We start from the raw sequence: 21,043 nt of genomic DNA, 5'->3' as shown, positions 1-21,043 counted from the left end.
AGGCAGAGGGAGAGGGAGAAGCAGGCTCCCCGCTGAGCAGGGAGCCCGATGCGGGTTGGATCCCAGGACCCTGGGATCACGACCCCAGCCGAAGGCAGACGCTTAACCAACTGAGCCACCCAGGCGCCCCTAGCACCAATTCTGTGATTCCATCGCCTGCATCTTTCTTCAATCTGTTCCCTTCCCCCTGTCAACCTAATCGTGGCTACCACCTTTTCTCCGGACTCGTTTCCCTGCTCCATCCATTCCTCTGTTAGGAGGCCAGCGAGAGCCTCTAAAAACAGACTTCCTACTGAGAACGCGTCAGTACTGTCTCTCCGTCTCTACAGGCATGTTCTGAGCCCTCAGCAGGGCTTCGGGTACCCTGGGGCTTCCCCACACAGAAGCCCCTTCCCGCCCTGTCGACGTAGCACCTAGCGCACACTCCTTAGGCGTTGTGTACCTGTCGCTTCTTCTGTGAAGGCGTCCGGGGCCCCGCCCCGGGCCAGGTCTGACCTGCGCGAGCGCACCCCATTCCTTCACCTTTGCAGCCAGACTCTGTACATGTCTAGTTAGTGTAGTATTCATCATCACCTGATGTTCGTCTTTTCCACTGGGGGATGAGCCCGAGGAGGGGAGGGACCTCCAGCACCACTGTGACTACAGCATTTTACTGTCAGCACAGGGCTTGGTGCCTCAGAAATGCCCAGTAAACATCTGTTGACTGTTTTGAGTCTTGGGGGAGTGACGGCCTAGAAGACACAGAGAAGCACTAAAAGCTTCGGACAAGAAGAGGCCAGCTGTTTAACAACTGGTTGGTTATCACACTTTCTGAAATGTTTTATTTATTTTAAGCAGTTCGGTTAAGCGTCTGCCTTTGGTTCAGGTCATGATCCCAAGGTCCTGGGATCGAGCCCCACATCGGGCTCCCTGCTCACTGGGGAGTCTGCTTCCCTCTCTCCTGCCCTACCCCCGCCCCCCCGCTCATGCTCTCTAATAAATAAGTAAAATCTTAAAAAAGAAAACCCCATACATACACACATATACCATATAAACCATCCCATAGAGCACATTAACAGAAAACATTTTCATAGGCTGAAAGAATCTGTGGCCAAGGCACGTGGTACTCACAAAGGTTATGGCGGGGTGGGGTTCTGCCCATGTAACATGCTGAGCCGCTCCACAGGGACTCAGTGGCCCTGATTCAGGAGGCACCTGGGAATGCATGCCCTGGATGGACCGGGGTACAGGGAGATTTTAGGTGTACACTGAGAGCCCATAGTCCATGTTGGAGGAAGGTTGTTCATTTTGAAATTCTGTGTAGAGCCCTGGCATGCTAACAGCCACTAAAAATGATTTCTGCCCTCTCATTGCCACTGATGCATTACCAATATCTGTGGCTTGGAAGATTGGTCAGTCCAAGCCATGGTGTCCTCTGGTCTACCCTTTTCTCTGGCTCAGCTCAAGGATGCCCCATCTAGCCCCTGCCCTGTCTTTTGAGGCTCCTTAGAGATCATGTGACCCATCTTCCCTCACCAAGCTGCCATCTCCTTGACAACACCCCTGGTACAAGGTTATCAGATATCTCAAACACCTGTGGTGGGTAAAAGGTGGCCATCTAGTCTGTGCACATATCACTTAGAACATTTTCCAGATGTTACACTGGAAAGCATTTTCTATTTGGATTTGGAACATTACCAGACACTCATCCTAAAACAGTACGTGTATGTTCAGATAAACATCACACCTTCAAAAAAATATTTTCCCAGTGATTCTACTGCTGGTGATCTGAACTGACTCGGTTGTAAAAGCATTTCCCAGCAAATGGTAAGGCGGTCACCCACCCACAGACAATGGAAATTTCACCAGGAGAAAATAAGTCATAATTCCAAGGGAAGGGAGAAAGCTTGTGTGGGGGGGTGGGGGCTGGGTGGGGAGATCTAAGAACATGTATCTTAGAAAAGCAGTGGTTGAGCTGTATTTTTGGTGTTTTATGTTACATGTCTTTACAAGCAGAAAAGCAGCTCTCGCCACGTTTCCAATATCCTGTTAAACCACTGAAAGGCAACTGGAGATGCGTGGAAAAGAGAGGGAGGAGACAAGAAATGTGTACATAACCCAGGGATGAATCACACCACAGGTTTATCTTGAGGTGATGCTCCCAACTTCTTCCCCCCTCCATCTTTCCTGAGGGCAGTCAGATATGCCCCCACCCAGAGAAGCCTCTAGATCTTAAAAGGCCTCTATCTTTTACCTTATGAGTTTCTCAAAAGCTTCCTTTTCTTTCCGCAAAGCAGTGAGATAGCGCTGTTCCTCGGTTGAACCTCCATATATAAGAAAGTAGACCCTGCCAGTTAAAACAGAACTCTTTTAGGCTGTAAAAACGTAATTTTTAATCCCTGAAAGGAAGAGCGTAGCATTTGAAATGAGCAATCTAAACTGCTCAAATAATAAATATTTGACCAAGAATAAAAGGCTCCATTAATCACGTACCTAAAATTAAGCTGCCTAAACTCCACCTGGTAAAAGTCTCATTACCACGTTTTTCCCCTTCACCGAAAGGAGGAACAGAGTTTAGGTAAACACTGAAATATAACTAGAGGGATAGACTAATCCTTGCTTCATAACTATAAACAAATCAGAAAACACAAAATCTCAGCAGTTTCTCTTTTTTCAATTTTTTCTTTACACCTCTGCCAAACAATCATTTGCAAAGTTGGATAGTAGTTATAAAACGCAGCTTGTGAAAGTTCACGTTAGTGAGAAATAAACAAATGAAATCTATATGACCTTTATCTCTTTCTCGGCTCTTTTTTATCAGTGTCTTCACAGAACCAAGTCATCACACATGTTATATAAACACAGACGCAGAAGACACATGGGTGATATCGGGCTCGAGAAAATAATTTGGTATATTACTTTCTCCTAGGAAGGACTGCTTTTCTTTCTTATTTGTTGCTCAAAGGCTGAATTAAGCACCTCCTCTGACTCTCTTCCTTACCTTCTATCGGAGGTTTTTCCTTTTTTAGCCTTTGACATTTCTTCTGGACTTTATGCTCCTAGGATATATTTCCTTCAAGTGTGGACCGAGAAAAAAAACCATCGACAATGAATCCAGAGACCTCAGCTCTCCCCCACAAGTGCTATGTGGCCAAGGGCAAGTCATTCGTTATTACTGGGGCCCAGTTTCCCACCAACGCAGGGAGCAACTGAACTCCAAGGTCCCTTCCGGCTCTGACATTTTGTTTCCAAATATCACACTATTCCATTCTCAGGCAACAAAGAACTTGGGAGCACACAAGTGATCTACAAAGCTGATCAGTAGCAAAGTCTGAAAAATTTACCAGCCTATAATTCTTTGACCAGCTTCGTTTAATCTCTTCATCCTGTGTTATTTCTGACCCACCTGCTCCATTCATCTCTGCTCTGGAAGGCTGCATTAAACTGCTAGGAAGGTTTCTTTTGGCTCTGTTTTTGGTTCAGACTGAGTTCAGGATATTAATTTTGCTGTTTATTTCCCTCAGATAATTGGAGACCCAGAACACTGTATTCTTTGAGAGGCATCATTTTCTCATCTGATATTTCTGTAGATTCTTTATCTGCTATTTCTTGAAACTCAAGAAAACTTGGTACAATAATTCCCCAAATACCTTCTCATTTTATGTGGATGTAATTTAGAGTCACTTCTTGAAATTTATAAGAACGACATTTTAGAAGATCAAAGCCATTTAGCTGAGTCATAGTTATAGTACATTTTGGTACAAGTTAGGATATTATACATTTCCTAGACTTGTTCAGATACAGCACCCCATAAGCTACAACTAATGCAGAAAGGATACAGTATAGAACAACAGAACAGCAAGTAACCAGAACACAGATAGTTCCCTAGATTTGTTGTTCTACTACAACATCTGACATCCTTCCTATGCAAACTTCCCAGGTTGACCAGGATGCCAAAGAAGGATTCATAAATTTAACCTACATCGTTAACAACAGAATGTTAAAGAAAATCCATGTGCAACTGGTAAAGTGTCTGTGTTAAAGCCTAAAGAACCGTGAAATTGAAGCATTTAAAAGAAGCAGCTCAATGGAGTATTACTGAGCCATAAAAAAGAGTGAAATCTTGCCATTGGCCACAACATGGATGGACTGAGAGGGTAGTAAGCTAAGTGAGATAAGCCAGATGGAGACTGACAAATAAATACCATATGATTTCACTTATATGTGGAATCTAAAAAAACAAAATGAACAAACAAACAACAACAAGAGAGAAAAAGACTCAAATAGAGAACACAATGATGGTTGCCAAAGGGGGGTGGGAGTAGGGAGAATGAGCAAAATGGGTGAAAGGGATGAAGAGGTACAGCTTAAAAAAATAAATAAGCCACGGGGATGAAAAGAACAACACAGGGAATATAATCAATAATATTGTAATATACTTATCATGGTAAGCATTTTGTAATGTATAGAATGGTTGAATCATGACATTGTACACCTGAAACTAATTTAATGTATGTCAACTGTACTTCAGCTAAAAAAAAAAATCTCTCTCTATGTAGATATATACACACACACACACAAAAAAAAGAGAGAAGAAACAGCTCATATTCTTTATAACTTGCCTCAGAGGCTTCCCGGGCCTGCTCGCCCTGTAAATTTCAAGCTGGCGAACGAACGTCAGTTCCGCATCGTACAGAACCACGTATCTTGGTTCCACTTCATGGAGCACCCTCGTCAGAGCATAGGGGTCACTACAGCCCAGGAGCGGATGGAGGATGGTGAGTGGGTCTTTCAGGATTCCATATGCGGCATCAGAGGACAAGTTTAAGTCAAATTCCTCGTGCTTAATTTCTTCTAAGGAGCTTTCTGGGCCACTGCCTGTGTCTCTAGGATAGCCTTCCTTGACATCTCCTGCCTCTTCAGGTTCTTCAGACTTTCCCATCATCTGAGTTAAGGTTAACCTTCGCTTTTTCTTTTTCAGAGTCCTTTCTTTGGTGGCAGCCCTTTGTTTGTTTGGGGGGCCTTTAGGCCTTTTGTTAGATTTTGCCATTCTCTTTGGACTGTCCTCACGTCTAAATTTCATCCACACTTCTTCGGCTTTGCTATCCTTCTCAAAGGTTTTCCTGTAGAGCCTCAGCAAGAAGGCCTCTGCTCCCATAGTGATGTACTCTCTCAGCTGGGAACATGTTCGGTCATCGCTTGCACAAATAAGTACTTGACCTAAAATTACGAAACAGCGTTATGTTACTGTGACCTCATGTGTCCCCCTGCTCTCTGCCTGCCCCCTCGCCTCTTCCCCTCCACAAAGAAGACACATCTTACCCCCGGCGCTAAGGGTACAATATTCACAATTTGTTTAAAGGGTCTCAGATGCTTATCAAATGCTTTCCCTCTCTGACAGGATTAGTTAAATCTTTTGAGTAAAGTTGGAGCCAGAAACATTTAGTCTTACGAAAGCGTAGCCACGGTGTAATGGAGGCTTTACGGAAGCTCTTTTTAATTAATAATTTTCCAGAGGATTTTATATGCCAAAATAAATTCCAAATGGATTACAGAGTCAAACGTTAAATATTAAATCATAAAAAAAAAGGTGACTATTCTCCATCTCTCTGGATGGAGATGATTTTCTAGGCTTAAAAGCAATGGAAGAAATCTCAGAGAAGACTCGTATCTATAATCTAAAAAACTGTACATTAAGAAAGCTAAAGAAAAAAAACAACTTTACAAAACAACTATCATAAATGACGATATCTTTAATATATAAAAAGCCAATACCAACTGTGGACATAGTCTAAATTGGCAAAGAAAAAAAAGACAATTCACAAAAGAGGAAAAACATTTAAGAAAACAGTGAGCTTACCTAGCACCAAATTTCAAATGAGTAACATTTTTCTCCAATCAAATTGATAAAACCGTTACACATATATAGGTATACATACAAACGAATATATATAGAATCTCCAGTCATTGTCAGCTAGGTGAAAAAGAGAGGAGCTCTGGGGCGCCTGAGTGGCTCAGCTGGTTGTGTCCAACTCTTGATTTCGGCTCAGGTCATGGTCTCAGGGTCGTGGGATAGGACCTCATGTTGGGCTCCGCACTCAGCATGGAGTCTGCTTGGGATCTCTCTCCCTCATCCTCTGCTCCTGCCCTCACCTGCTCTATCTCTCTAATAAATAAATAAATCTAAAAAACAAAAGTGATGAGCTTTTACGCTGCTAAAAGAAATGAAAATTCAGAAAAATTTTGTACAAGTCAAATGTCTCAAGAACATTATCATTTGACTTGCTAATTATATATCCAGAAATTATATCTGCACTGTGACCTTAACAATGTGAGAAAGAAAATACATAAAAGAAACCCTGGAAGCAAATATGCCAGTGTGACTCCTGGACATTTTTTTCCCCTTCTCTTTTTTCTTCATACTTTTCAATTTTTCTAAGTGAGCATGCATGACTTTGGGTCTTTAATCACAGTACTGTAGGTTCTTGGATAACATCACCAGCACGTTTACTAAGATAAGAATTATGCGCTTGCGTTTACTGATTTGTAGGAGTTCAAAGTCTCAATAGATTTTTTTTTAATCTAGTTTTATTTTATAATGGGTTTTATTTTTTTAAATGTAGTTCAGGTTTGGTCTACCATGCTAATCTACTAGTATACTTGTGTTTGAAGACAGCAGTCCTGAAATCTGGAATTTTTTGGTGGTGGGGGGGGGCTAGGTCAATGTTGCTCCAAAGAACAGTGAAGACTTTTCTGGAAAGATGCTTGCTGAGAATAAAGCAAGCCCATTAGCTTTCTCCTTGGGGATTCCAGATTGAAATCCTGGTGAACATGTAGGTGGAGATAAGCTGCCTCTTTAAATAGAAGTCCTGAGAAGGCAACCAGCAAAAAAACCTGCTTTCATGAATATACAAGGATTCAACCTGGAGAAAATCACATCGAATGAATAGAAAAGGAGGCTGCCACTAGGATTTCTGTGTTCCTCTGGCATTTATTCTTTTACATTTTATAAATAAAATCATAGTAAGTTATTTTTAAAGAACTAACAAAGAAGACTCATTTGTTCCACTTTGAAAGCAAATGTCACCATCTCTTTTCTCCTACCTGGACCACCAAGGGCTTCGCTCTCTTTATTTTCTGCCTCAATTTCTTTCAGTACTTCGGTTAATGCTTCCCACTTTGGGTTGCTTTCTAGGACCAATTCCTTTTTTGTTTCTGTACAGAAATAAAAGGATAACCTCATTCTATGTGATAACATTTATCCATAAAGTATTTCACAGCCTTTTAAAACAACAGATGACACAAGCATCATTCCAAAAGCCCCTTCCTTTGAGCCTCTTTCTGGAGGCCAGATAGAATCTTCTTTCTTGAAAAAGGTCTATTTATTAAGGTCTAAATGAAACACACTCCAGACCAACGTTAATAGAGGTTTCACAGTGCCCTGAGAACAAGTCACATGCACGGTCACGAATTAGAGAAGAGTCTGTGTTGTTGTCAATTGTGATGCTAGCTATAAGCTGCTATTTAAAATGAAAGAATCAGTACAGAGTAATAGTATTTATTATTTTTAAAATCCCCCTGACTTTCACAATCCTGAAGATGGGATACAAGTAGACAGCAATCAAATGTTTCTGTTAGTACTCAAACACATCACTAACATATTTAAGTTCTGAACTAGACCTTTGAATGAGGCAGAAGGTCAGCATCAACCCTATCCCATGCCTTAAAAAACCAATGATATTTATTATATCTACTAGATAGGGTTGGAATAAAATCCATACTTGCCTCATTCTAGTATATATATTTTTAAAGCTAAAAGGAATGTTCAACATTCTGTTAAGACTTTAAGGTGCCAAAAGTAGTTATTATTCTGAAGTTAAAAAAAAAAAAAATCAATCCGTAGCTCTTACGTAGCAGTGATAATACTCCTGACTGACACTTGGCACCTATTATTTGGAATCCCCTGACAATGGATTCTAAGACTTGCCAGCTGGATACTTTTTAACATGCATTGCATGTAACATATATTTAACATACGGGCACACGTTTTTCACATGGCTGAAGGATATTTAGGATTAATTTATAGACTTGATAAGAACTTCCACACCAAATACTTAAATAAAGGACACAGTTAAAGATCAAGCCTACAAGATACCTTGCTCTTCTTTCATCTCTGTTTTTTCAGACATTTTGCCTTTTTTGTTCATTTTGGCATCTGGAAGATGGTAAACCCTTGCTCGAGCATTTACAAACATTGAGGTGCTAGAGTCAAGAAACAGCCAACCTAATAGGAAAAGTTAAAAAACAAAAAAAAAGCCTTCAATTTAGGATGAATTTTAAAGAGTCTCTGATGGTCACATGCCCTAGAAAGACAACTGTCCGCCATCTTTTTCTCCTCTGAACCACATCTTCCCCCTTACTGTGGCCTCCATCACTGTTTGGTTAGACCAGTGGTTTTCAAAGTGTGGCCTACTGATGTCTGGGGGTCACTGAGATGTTTTCAGGGAGTCTGGACCTCAAAGCTACTCTCATAAGAATATTAACTCATTATTTGATTTTCCCCCCACTGTGCTGACATTTCCAGTGCTGGTGCCCAAGCGTAATCAAGGCAGTGGAACCAAAGGGACCAGCGGTCAGTGTATTCTTCATTGTCATGCATTTGTAGTTTATTACTTAAGAATGTCCCTGGGGAAGAGGTAAAAATTATTAATTGTATTAAATCTGGGCCTCAGGGGCCCATGGACTACACTTTGAAAATCAGTGGTCTAGCCAGTGACAGAGGCCACGACAGTGGGGGCAGATGTGGTTGGTAGACAAACAAGATGGTGGCCAGTTGTATATGTATGTTTCCCTACAAACCTCCTCAGTATTCAGCACTCTGGCTGATGAAACCCTAAACTGCCTTGCCATTTCTTTGGAGAAAATGAATTTGAAGTTCTTAACAACTAAACTTCCAGAATACAACCTATTTCTAAGTTAGGGGCTGCCTGTAATATACAGAGTCTTTTCTAGAAATAAAGTCGCCTGGAATGGATATGAATATTTATTATTATACAGAACAGAAGTTAAGTAGGCGGAAACATTAGCTATCAATAAAACCTACATCCTTGTGCTATGAACATAAAATATAATTTGAAATCTTAGTATACCACATAGTTGAATATAGCACTCCCTACATCTGATTCCCCAACAAAATCCAACACTTTATTCAAACCAGCTCCCATAATAATATTAGTATTTTTATCTCCCACCTGAATTCTGACCAAAAGCCTTCTCTGTTGCTCTCAGAGATTCCAGAAGATTAAGGAATGTGATACAATCATACTGAGAGAGATATTGCAGCAAAGTTCGTAATATCTTCAAGTCCTGAACCAAGGACTTAGTCTTGGCTCCAAGTTGGTGCCACAAAGGATCCAGATAATGGCGGATTGTCTAAAACAAGAATAAAATTTAGTATTCCTAAAAATATGTTCAATAAAGCTATTATTAATACAAATTATACTTTCAATGAACATTATCCCCGTATACCTAAAAATGGTTAGGGTGGTAAATTTTATGTTATGTATATTTTACCATACACACACAAAAAAACTCCCAACATCATCTCCCAAGAAAGCGGATAGAAAATTTCAGTTCATAAGATTCTAATAACAATGTTTAAATTTTCAAATATAAAGCAGTGTCTTATCCCTAGAATCTTTGTGATCAGAGAGTCAATTTATATTTATTCATATTTACATTATGAGGAGAAAAGGCCTGATAAACATCAGATAACCAGTCTTTTTTTTTTTTTTAAGATTTTATTTATTTATTTGACACAGAGAGAGACACAGCAAGAGAGGGAACACAAGCAGGGGGAGTGGGAGAGGGAGAGCAGGCTTATCGATGAGCAGGGAAGCCTGATGTGGGACTCGATCCCAGGACCCTAGGATCATGACCTGAGCCGAAAGCAGACACTTAACGACTGAGCAACTCAGGTGCCCCCCAATCATTTGTTTTTATGAAGGGTCAAAGCACATAGCTTAGACGTATCAATTTCTGCCAAGTTTGGCTGTGACCCTATCCTAGATAGATAAAAATGTGGGATCCAGTTGGACAGGGAACAGAGGGCATATATCAGGGAAACTACATGGCATCAAATTAAATAACAATGTATCTTAATTTGGTGGTGTAAAAGATTTACTTAAGGTTTTTTGTTTTGTTTTTTAATGTGATTCATGGATGGGAAAATACTTGTTAAATTATCAATGGACTAAATTTGAATTTTTTTAAGACCCTAAAAAGTAGGAGCACCTGGGTGGCTCAGTCAGTTAAGCAACCACCTCTTGGTTTTGGCTCAGGTCATGATCTCAGGGTCATGAGATCAAGACCCGTATTGGGCTCTGCGCTCAGTGCAGAGTCTGTTGGAGATTCTCTCCCTCTCCCTTCCCCACTGCTCCTTCCCCTGCTCTCTCTCTCTCTCAAATAAAATAAGTAAAATCTTAAAAAAAAAAAAGTTGCCTAAAGCACAAAATAGCTTTTTGTATATACTATATAGGTATCTACATACCCACAGCTATATTATACACACACACACACCCTTTACAAACTGATTTTGTAACTAAAAGGATAATACTTATAGCTTGATATGGAAGCACTATCACTACGTGGCATCTTATCTAAGAGAATTAATACTCAGCAGGAATAATTATTTGGATGGCCGTATAATTTATTGTCCAAACTGGGACTCTTGTGAAAATGAAATTATATTATTAATAATTTTTCCAGGACAACAGGTAGATACTGTAACTGTCCTAGACAAACTGGAACATATAACTGCATACCTGTTTGGTAAAATCACCTACAAAAGTTAAATTTTCTAACAAGATGCAAAGTTATGTCTGCATTTACCTTTGGTTGCTAAAAGAATATCCAAAATAATACTTTGACTTTTACTAGCCAGGGAATGATAAACAGAAACTTAGTACAAAACATATTAGACTATATTTTGTTTTTTTCTAACAACATATACATTCTATTAAAAGAACGTGAAGGTTTATTTTTGATGGTTTTTTGTTGTTGTTGTTGTTTGATCATGCACCAAACATTAAGAACAGAGGAACAAAACACATGAAATTAGTTTCATGTATAATTATTTCACAGTAAAATGACTTTTTCGAAGAATCAGAGAAATGAGGAGTTAAATTTTTCTTTCTTAATAATCACTATGCATTATTTCCAGTGACAGATTGATTCAGAGTTTAAGACAAGAATTTGTTCCACCAAAATATGAAAAACAAACATAAAAAAGCTGTCCAGAAATTTTTAAAAGTCAGCATTTTCTGGATCTACAATTCAATCTTCAACATTTATGGACCTGTATTAATACTCATCTATGATAAAAATAAATCAGTTAGAGGGGTGCCTGGGTGGCTCAGTCAGTTAAGCGTCTGACTCTTTTTTTTTTTAAAGATTTTATTTATTTATTTGACAGAGAGAGAGACAATGAGAGCAGGAATGCAAGCAGGGGGAGTGGGAGAGGGAGAAGTGGGCTTCCTACCAAGCAGGGAGTCCGATGTGGGGCTCGATCCCAGGACCCCGGGATCGTGACCTGAGCCGAAGGCAGACACTTAACGACTGAGCCACTCAGGCACCCCAAGTGCCCCACTCTTGATTTCAGCTCAGGTCATGATCTCAGGGTCATGAGATTGAGTCCTGCATTGTGCTCCACACTCAGCGTGAGTGTGCTTGAGACTCTCTCTCTCCCTCTCCCTATGTCCCTCCCCCTCCTCGCGCATGTGCACATGTTCTTTCACTGCAAAAAAACAAACAAAATCAGTTAGAATAAAAGTTCCTTGAACTAAAGTCTTAGTCTTACCATTTTCTCAATTCAAAATGTAATTTTAAGAGAGCAAGGTTCACATTCCTCAGTAATGAAAACTCATCCCAATTATTTTTATTCCAAACAAAAGCTCATAAATCATGAAGCATTCTTATGTAAAAACTCTTCTACCTGTAGATATCCAAATGCTGTCATTTCAGAGCAAAAAAGGTTATTTATCCTTCTCTTAATTATACTTAAAATACGAGATAATCACTGCATAACTGCAAAAATCAGAGGTGTGCTTATGTGTCGGTCCATGTATTTTACTACAAATGATTACTTTCCAGAAAACCAAAGAAGCTATCCTTAAATCAGCTCCAAATTAATTCTAAAATAACAGCAAATTCCTGTTAAGGACACTGCAATTACTAAAATAACTTGGAGTCTTTAAAATTATAACATCACAAACTGTGCTTAAAAGGAAAAGAGATGGAGTACCTTGTCAAAGGGTTTCCCAATAGCATTTTCTAAGGACAAATCTTCCACTTCAAGGGACGGGTTATGGCACTTGAGCTCCTTCAGACATGCATTTAAAATGTCTAGTATGGCGGTCTGTATAGCAAGCATGGCGGGCGTCATAGAAACATGAATTTCCACAACTTCAGGTTTGTGCTGCTCTAAAAACGAGTTCACTGCCACGTGGAACCTATAGAGACAAATAGTTTCCAAAGATTTTCTTGAATTTCAAGAGCTGTGTATTTCTAATCTCAGTTTAATACTCTTGTAGTTGTTTTTTTTGTTTGTTTTGGTTTGGTTTTGTAAATGCAATTAAGACACAAACAAAATAGAAAGCAAAAACAATGCTGTCAGGAATACTTTTTTTTTTTTAATTTTTTTATTCTTATATTATCCCCATACATTGCATCATTAGTTTTAGATGTGGTGTTCCATGATTCATTGTTTGTGCATAACACCCAGTGCTCCATGCAGAGCGTGCCCTCCTCAATACCCACCACCAGGCTAACCCATCCTCCCACCCCCCTCCCCTCTAGAACCCTCAGTTTGTTTTTCAGAGTCCATCGTCTCTCATGGTTCGTCTACCCCTCCGATTTCCCCCCCTTCATTCTTCCCCTCCTGCTACCTTCTTCTTTTTTTTTTCTTAACATATATTGCATTATTTGTTTCAGAGGTACAGATCTGAGATTCAACAGTCTTGCACAATTCACAGCGCTTACCAGAGCACATACCCTCCCCAGTGTCTATCACCCAGTCACCCCATCCCTCCCACCCCACCCCCCACTCCAGCAACCCTCAGTTTGTTTTTTCAGGAATACTTTTAACCTCAACGCATGGACGTTATCATTCAAATAAGGCAGGGGTCAGCAAAACTATTGTCTGGGCTGAACCCGGTGCCTGGTTTCAGAACGAGTTTTAGGGGAACACAGCCACGCCCACTGTGTACGGACCATCTACGGCTGCTTTGCTGCTCTAACAGCTGAGCTGGATCAGCGTGTCAGATCGCGTGGCCTGCAAAGCCCAAAATAGTTACCATCTGGCCCTTCACAGAAAAAGTATGCCGATCCCTTTAATAAGGTATAATCAAGAAACCAAAATACATATTAGCCTAGGTGCAAGGTGTTGGAACACTGGAACCTTATGGTTTTTCCTAGACATTTACATCAATTCTTCAAAAATCTTTGTGCTTTATTCCCCGACGGGTAATTTTCAAAGTGAAGTGGGAGTCTTAGCCAATAAATCTACAGTTCACCTAAAGCTGTTGTACATGTGAGTCTCTAGATTCCCTGGGGGTCTCGCTAAACATACAAGAAGGAATAAAGTGGCTGCCCTTGGACGGATTTGATGGGCTACCAGAAAAATAACTATCAAATCTCTCTCCTTGTAAAAGAACCACGGGTGTGGAGACCATCTATTTCTATTTGACGCGCTTGTTATGAACCTGGCAATCACGTATCAGGTGCAATTACAGTACATTTTACATCATGTTAAAGTGCACACTTAAGTTATGGCAGATTCTCTCACAGAAATTTGTCGCGTAGTGCTGTTTACCTTGGCCACAGATAGAGCTTGCCTACAAAAAGATTCCTCATCACTCTTTCCACGTGACAAAAACCAGTATCAAAGGCGACAGCGTTGTCTGTGAAAGCTTTAATAAAGCCACGCTTGTTTTTCTGGCGAAACAGACGCAAGATGAAGGCTTCTTGACAAGACTCGATTATCCTGTGAGCTCTGTACACCAAGATGCCTGAGAGGAAATTTTTTAATTTAGATGGCAGAATAGTCATGGACATTCATGCTCATTTTCATTTGCTTATTCACCATGTCTCTCCTGAGTACCTACTTGGGCATGGGCAGGCACTGATCTCGGTGGGGGATGCGGCAGTGAACACACAATACGTAAATCCCTGTCCTCATGGTCCTTATGATACACAATATAAACACGTGCACTGTTTAGTAGGCTATAGAGTAATAAGTGCTAGGCAGGAAAAAAAATGAATCAGGGGAGGAGGGGGAGCATGTGCAAGGGGTGGTGGTTGCAACTTTAGGTAGGGTGGCCTCACTGAGAACCTACCTGAGCCACGGCTAGATGGAAATGAGGAGGTGAGCCTTGTCACCACGTGCGCCAGGAGAGTTCCGGCTGAGGGACAGTAAGAGCAAAGGCCTTGGCGTGGGGCGTGTCTGGCATGGTGGAAGAATCTCTGAAAGCGAAGTGGCTCACGGATTCTCTTTTTATAGGTGAACCAGATGTGGTCTACATAAAAGCGGTAATTCAGAAGTCTGGGCCACATCTGCATCACCTATTAGAGTAATTCAATTTTTGGAATCCGAGTATATTCAACTGAGAGGTAAATTAGTCCATTAAAATAAAAACCTTTAATGAATGTATTTACTACCTCTGTGTTTTGGGGTGGTGTGATTGACACCTCTGAGATCACAAAAACAAGGACAATTATTGCGTTTCCTTATTTATAAAATGAGAATACTGGACCAGATGATCTTTCATATGTATATATAATAAATCCACATGACATTATACGTACATGTGCCATTTTGATGCAGTGCGATTAGTGATGAATTAGGAACACAGATGACACGAGACTGCACATGTCATTTCTGAATCAAAAACTCAATTATTCTATGATGATTCTCAGTCTCTTAGACCTACATCAAGCCATTAGCTTATATATAAATTTGTCATAAATGTGCTTATGTGTTTTTGAACCAATGCACATCACTCCTAGGGTCTGGGAGTGATTTGTGACCCCTTCTTCTACTAGTTCAGTGAGCCCAATTCAGATTCTACTGTTTTGGTGCTTAAATTTTGGATTGAGGTGGATGGAGCTACCATTTATTCTAGCTAAGCAAATTGTTTTTCAGATACAGTAGAAATTAATAGTGTTATTTAGGAATTTGTAGACAAAGGATTTTCAACAACTGCAATACATACATGGAACAAACTTACTACTGAGCAAGGATTCTGGACCTAGTCGTTGGACTTTTCCAAGTACTTTCCTGGGCTACACTTGCTGGCCTAGACTGAAATATCACACAAGGTTAAAGTAATAAAAGGGGACTTCCAAAGGAAAGATGAACCTCAATTTAAGGAAATGTTGTGTTCCAAAAGCCTCTCATTCTTTAGAAAACCCAGGAGGAGGAGGAAGAGAACTATTCTATCCCAGGTGCAGGGGTCAGGTACTTTACTGGATTGTTATTCATTTAATCCTCATGAGAATTCTATGAGGTAGGTATTATTATGAGACCAGGAGAGGGAAATAAGTTGATCAAGGTCATCCAACAAACAATGGGAGACTAAAGGTTCCAAATCAGGGGGGTCTGAGGACAAAGCCTGGTTCTTCCTAAGTGACACCACCTGAGGACTCTCCCCCCCCCATTTTAAAAACTAGCAACATGATAACATAAGCAGGGGTACATGGGTAGCTCAGTCGGTTAAGCGTCTGCCTTCAGCTCAGGTCATGATCTTGGGGTCCTGGGATCGAGTTCTGCATCAGGCACCCTGCTCGGCGGGGAGCCTGCTTCTCCCTCTCCCTCTGTGCCTCCCTCCCACTCATGCTCTCTCTCCCTCTCAAATAAATAAATAAAATCTTAAAAAAAAAAAAGAAAACACAAGCAGGCTGTATTTCTGGGGGCAACTGCAGTCTCATAAAAGCCTAGTTACATTTCATTTTTATGCTCCCATGACAATTTGTATCTCATACTGTACTGTGATTACTTCTTTCTGTCTCCTCCACTAAACTGCTTGAAGACAAGGACATCACAACAAGCAGTAATCAGAGAATGCTTTACCATGTACTGAGCACAATGGGGAGAATTTTATATACATGATCTCATTTCACCCTCACACTATCCCAGGAGGAAGGCACTGTTACAGGCTTCCATTTACAGATGAGTAAACTGAGTCATACAAATTAAGCAATTTGCCCAAGATCACACCTTTGGCGCACGGTGAGGTGGGCTCAAACCTAGGAGCAGCTTAACTCAGGAGCTCACCACACAGTCTCATTGATCTTTCTACCATCAGCACCTACCACATTCCTGCCAAACAAGGGACCCTTAGTAAATTTAATGTTTGTTGAATGAGCATAAAACTGAATTATAGCACTGTGTGCACAAATCTAACATGTAACTTTTTCTTTTTTTTAAGTTTGTCATGGAAAGTGTGTCCTCAGTTCTATTTGGAGGTGTCAGAGCCGTTTTAGCAATGAAAGCCTCCTGTCCTGTCTTTTGAAAGTACCATCAGGGTAACTATGTACACACTTCTCTCACTGCTGAGGAGTTGTGGTTGGCGAGGACCCTTGCGTGGGGTGTGGTAGTGAATTTCATAGGTAGTGAGAGGGGGCAAAAATTAGGGCAGAGGGCATTCAGAACCTTCTGGAGGGTTACATGCTTCAAGGACTGCTGTTTGGTCTGTGAGAGCAGTGGTGAAAGTGCCATGGGGAGCCTCTGGGGGCTAATCCCTCCAGGATGCAGAATCTGAAGGGATTCTCTTCTGGTATTCATCTGCATTCCATTCAGCCAAGCGGCAGCAGCAGCTCCAGCTTCATTACTGGTTGGGACATGATCAGAAATGGATACAGAATTTTGTGCTTTTAATTAGGAGCTACCTAATTACCTATAAGCTATACTCTGGATGTTTCTTTGATTCATTATTGCTCTCTGCCTAATTGGGTTGAACGGCTACTAAAAGTCAGAGCAATACTGACATCTAGTGGTGGTTCCAGTACATTTCCCTCCCCATTTTATCCACTTAAATAAATATAAAACCAAGCTGAGAAGAAAGCAGCAACCAGTAAAAGACTTTATGATGTATCAGAATTTCTGGTAATGAAAAGCCAATACTTTTTTTTTTTTTTTTGCTATTATTTACTGTTTAGTATGTCCCAGGCACTATCTTGAACAATTTATTTTCACTCATTTAATCCTTATGATAACTCTGGGAAGTGCTATTTTCTCAATTTAAAGAAATGAGAAAAAGAAAAGAAGACTTGAGGGTGCCTGGGTGGCTCAGTCGTTAAGCGTCTGCCTTCAGCTCAGGTCATGATCCCAGGGTCCTGGGATCGAGTCCCACATCGGGCTCCCTCCTCGGGGGGATGCCTGCTTCTCCCTCTCCCCCTCCCGCTGCTTGTGTTCCTACTCTCACTATCTCTGTCTCTGTCAAATAAATAAATAAAATCTTTAAAAAAAAGAAAAGAAAAGAAAAGAAAAGAAGACTTGAGCCTTATTAAAATTAAGTAACTTGCTTGTAAGTGGTGGCATCATCATTCAAAGCCAGGTGAGTCAGACCTCACTGCCTGGGCCTGGCTGATGACAATTATAAATGTTACAAAACTATAACAACACTGTTCTTCAATTAGTTTACCATGAACCACAAAAAGCATTCGTTCATACATTTATTCATTAAATATTTCATGAGGGTCTTCTACATTCAGGGCCATAATGGGAAGTATGATTATGAATATCACAGTCTCTCTGCCCTCCAGAAGTTCACTGAAGGTCACAGCATATTCATGCATCATTTTATCCAACAAATATCCGCACTAGTTACTTAGCCTGGGATGAACAAGTTGTCCCTTATACTTATGAAGCTTGTTATCTCATGAGTGAGACAGACAAACAGGCAAAGATAATGTAGTGTTCTTTACTGCTATGACTGGGGAGAAGCAAAGGGTAATCTGAGAGCAGCGAGTTAGGGCCCTCAGGTTACCTTTGGGAAAAATCAGAAAAGGTTTCCAAAAGGACGAATAATAATGAAAAATAATTCCTTTTCTATATTAATTCTAACTAAAACTAAACCATACTTCTCAAAATAATTAAGCAACTGCTTAGTTTAATTTCAAATCATGGGGGAAAAAACTCTTTAGAGAGAAAACCAAATATTTTAGGAAATATACAAAGAATATTTGTAAACATTTCAAGTCTGATTAGGTTCTAAAAGGCCAGCCAATTACCAAGTATTTACCAGATATGAGTTTAGGAAACAAGGAAGAGTCATTCTTACTTTACTTACTAATTTAGTTAGTTATTCGGGCCACAAATACTTTTTAAGCATCTAAAATGTGTCTGGTATTGTGCTAACAACTGGAAGCACAACGTAGAGCAAAAACATCCAGTGCTGCTCACAAGGAGGTTCTAGTTGAGTTTAGCAGAGGGGACAGACACAAAAAAGTGCCGATTTATATACAAATCACAAGGTTTCCAATTCTTACCGGTAATTAAATCTGAAGGTATTCTATCAGTCAAGAAGTCGACCACAAGTATTCGACTTGTTGCAAATATCACACCTCCTTGTGTGTAGACCTCATAGCGGCTGTTACTTGTGATTTCATTTGTTACCCGGCGAGGGAGGTGTTCGACTCCTTCAATCTTCAGCTGATTGATAAAGTACTCCTAAATCAAACCAAATTTTATTAGTAGGCTGTTGAATACAGGGCAGTTTTTATTAGGTTGCAGGTCTTTGAATTTAAAACGAGAGACAATACACTTGAGGAATGTACAAACCAAGTTACTACTTTATGTTGATCCGCCAATCATCTACATTTAGCCAGGCTTTTATTTTTGTTTCGTTTTGGGGTTTGCACTAAGGAATCATTGCACTTGAGTTGTTATTAGCATTTTAACAACAGAAAAGGAGCTTTAAGCCCTCGGTTAAAAGACTTCTGCTAGCTACAAAATACGCCCCGCCAAAGCCAGGTTTGCAGGCAAGCGAACTACGTGAGGACATCACAAGGAATCCTTTTCCCGGGTGGTGTTTTAGACTGCGAGTTCCGTCCCGATCCACCCCAGGGGGGATTTCATGTCAACGGCCACTTGGCCCTTTGTATCTTCAGTTGAACACTTCCTCTACTGGGGGCCCTGCCTTGTGCTAGGCTCTATGTGGGGTGCTGGGGACACCCAGACAAATCAGACGGATCGCCACCCTCAAGGAGTCTGTGGTCATTCTCTGCGGACAGCTTCCTCCTGGCCACCTGCTCTAGCAAGGGGCTCATCAGACTCGTCGGAACAGGCTGTGCCACCTCTCAATACCGAGCCCCTGTCTTAGCAGAGGTGCGTCCCCCTTCGGTCTTCAGTGTCCTCCATTCCCTAACCGCAGGTGCCCTTCCCCAACATCCTCAGCTGCCAGCTCCCGGCCCTTCTGACCCAGTGCCCCTCGCCCCCCAGCTCCGTTCCTGTCCGTATCCCTCTCTAGACACCCCTGTCCTCTTCAGGGACCTCCCATCCTTCTCTCCGCCCCCATTCTCCTCAAAGGACTCCCCTGCTCCTCTCAGAGCCCCTCCCTCCGTCTCAGTGTCCTTGCACCCGTGGCAGACCCCCATTCAAAGCCCTCCCGTCCGTGTCAGGAACCTCCATCCTCCTCGGGACCCTGCCTACCCTCGGTGTCCTCGAGCTGTGGCACGGACCCGCATCTGCCTCAGAGACCCCCGTTCAACGCCCTCCCCCCGGCGCCAGGGGCCGTCACCGCCCTCAGAAGCGCCAGGGCCTGCATCCGTTCAGGAGGCGCCCAACGCTCTCGGGGTCCCCGCTGCCCCCCGCGCGGCCGGCCGCACCTCCTCGGCCGGCTGAGTGTTGAGCACCAGCACCAGGCACGCCGGGTGGCAGTGCAGCCGGAGGAAGTGGTAGAGGAGCCGGTCCGCGCCCAGCCCGCGGGCGCACACTACCAGCCCGTCCGCGTCCAGTAGTTCCAGCACCAGCTGCCGCTCATACTCCAGCAGCGGCGCCATAGCTGTCCGCCGAGCCGGCAGTCCCGGCTCCATGGGCGCCCTTCCGGGGCCGCGGCCGAGCTCGGCCGAAGAGAGCCGAGCCCCAGACGAGCGTCGGTCGAAGGAAGCCGAAGAGAGCCGAGCGCGAGCCGAGCGTAGGCCGCGCTCAGCCGAGGAGAGCCGAGCCGGAGGCGAGCCTGGGCCGAGCTCCGCCGAGGAGAGCCGAGCCCCAGCCGAGCTTCGGTCGAAGGAAGCCGAAGGAAGCCGCGCCCGACAGGGTGAGAGCCCGCGGAGTTCAGCCCAAAGAGGAGAGTTGCGGCCGGGAGGGGCGCCGGCCGAACTTCGCCGAAGAGGAGCCGAGTGGGGCCGAAGATTCGCAGAGTCCGGAGGTGGTGCCCGCGCTCCTGACAGGTGTCATGTCCAAGCCTCAGGCTCCAGCCCCGAGCCTTTAGTGAACCCCCCTTGCTTTGTCCCTTCGGTCTGAGAGTTGGGCGGCCTGGATCTACAACGAGCACCCAAAGCTACCCAAAAGCAAGGAGAGGAGAACTAAACCCAAGGAGCGTAGTTCCCCGACCTTGGCAATGAAAATGCTAATTGTCAGTCTTCCAAGCGCGCCTAGAATTAATAGCCCCTGTTTCCTACGGCGAGGTTTGATTCTTCCTTTTGCAATTGGCCTCTGCCTCCCTGTTAACATTTTTTGGGGGGGAATATCCAGAATAGTTTACTACTTTCAGGCTCTTGTTTCTCTCGAAAGGTCTTGAATAAAAAGTCGCAGCCGGGTGTCCCCGCAGCAGCCGCATCCTTTCTTCCACTAGAGGGACACCTTCGGAAGTTTTTGTTCTATACAAGGACCGTCTGACAACCCAGCCAGAAGAATTGTTCTGTGTGGAAAATCCCTTTGCCCCCCAGCCATCCTTGTTAGAAAATGAAGATCACTCGTTATTCCATGACCTAGAAATAGCCACTGTAACATCATGAGCTGTCTACCTTCAATCTTTTTTTGTTTTCTTTATATGTACACTCTCTC

At 42.3% G+C, this 21,043-nt stretch overlaps 1 protein-coding gene across 1 annotated transcript in view; it reads right to left on the bottom strand.

Annotated features, from left to right (window-relative positions):
- Nucleotides 1-20,108, bottom strand: part of ERCC4 (ERCC excision repair 4, endonuclease catalytic subunit) — a 30,695-nt gene extending 10,587 nt beyond the window's left edge. Inside the window, exons 1-9 of the mRNA XM_064592568.1 lie at nucleotides 19,864-20,108; nucleotides 18,526-18,706; nucleotides 13,850-14,045; nucleotides 12,281-12,488; nucleotides 9,231-9,411; nucleotides 8,135-8,263; nucleotides 7,084-7,194; nucleotides 4,602-5,199; nucleotides 2,234-2,326 (exon numbers count right to left, since the gene is read on the bottom strand). Of these exons, the coding sequence (XP_064448638.1) occupies nucleotides 2,234-2,326; nucleotides 4,602-5,199; nucleotides 7,084-7,194; nucleotides 8,135-8,263; nucleotides 9,231-9,411; nucleotides 12,281-12,488; nucleotides 13,850-14,045; nucleotides 18,526-18,706; nucleotides 19,864-20,070 (1,904 nt within the window). The 5' untranslated portion in view covers nucleotides 20,071-20,108. The remainder of the gene's footprint in view (nucleotides 1-2,233; nucleotides 2,327-4,601; nucleotides 5,200-7,083; nucleotides 7,195-8,134; nucleotides 8,264-9,230; nucleotides 9,412-12,280; nucleotides 12,489-13,849; nucleotides 14,046-18,525; nucleotides 18,707-19,863) is intronic.
- Nucleotides 20,109-21,043: the final 935 nt, after the last annotated feature.

Source organism: Mirounga angustirostris, unplaced genomic scaffold, assembly GCF_029215605.1.
Source record: "Mirounga angustirostris isolate CCGP_5_RB_7025 unplaced genomic scaffold, mMirAng1.0.hap1 SCAF_5, whole genome shotgun sequence".
NCBI classification, from domain to species: domain Eukaryota; kingdom Metazoa; phylum Chordata; class Mammalia; order Carnivora; family Phocidae; genus Mirounga; species Mirounga angustirostris.
The sequence above is the reverse complement of the archived record's forward strand: the minus strand, read 5'-3'. Positions and strand labels throughout refer to the sequence as shown.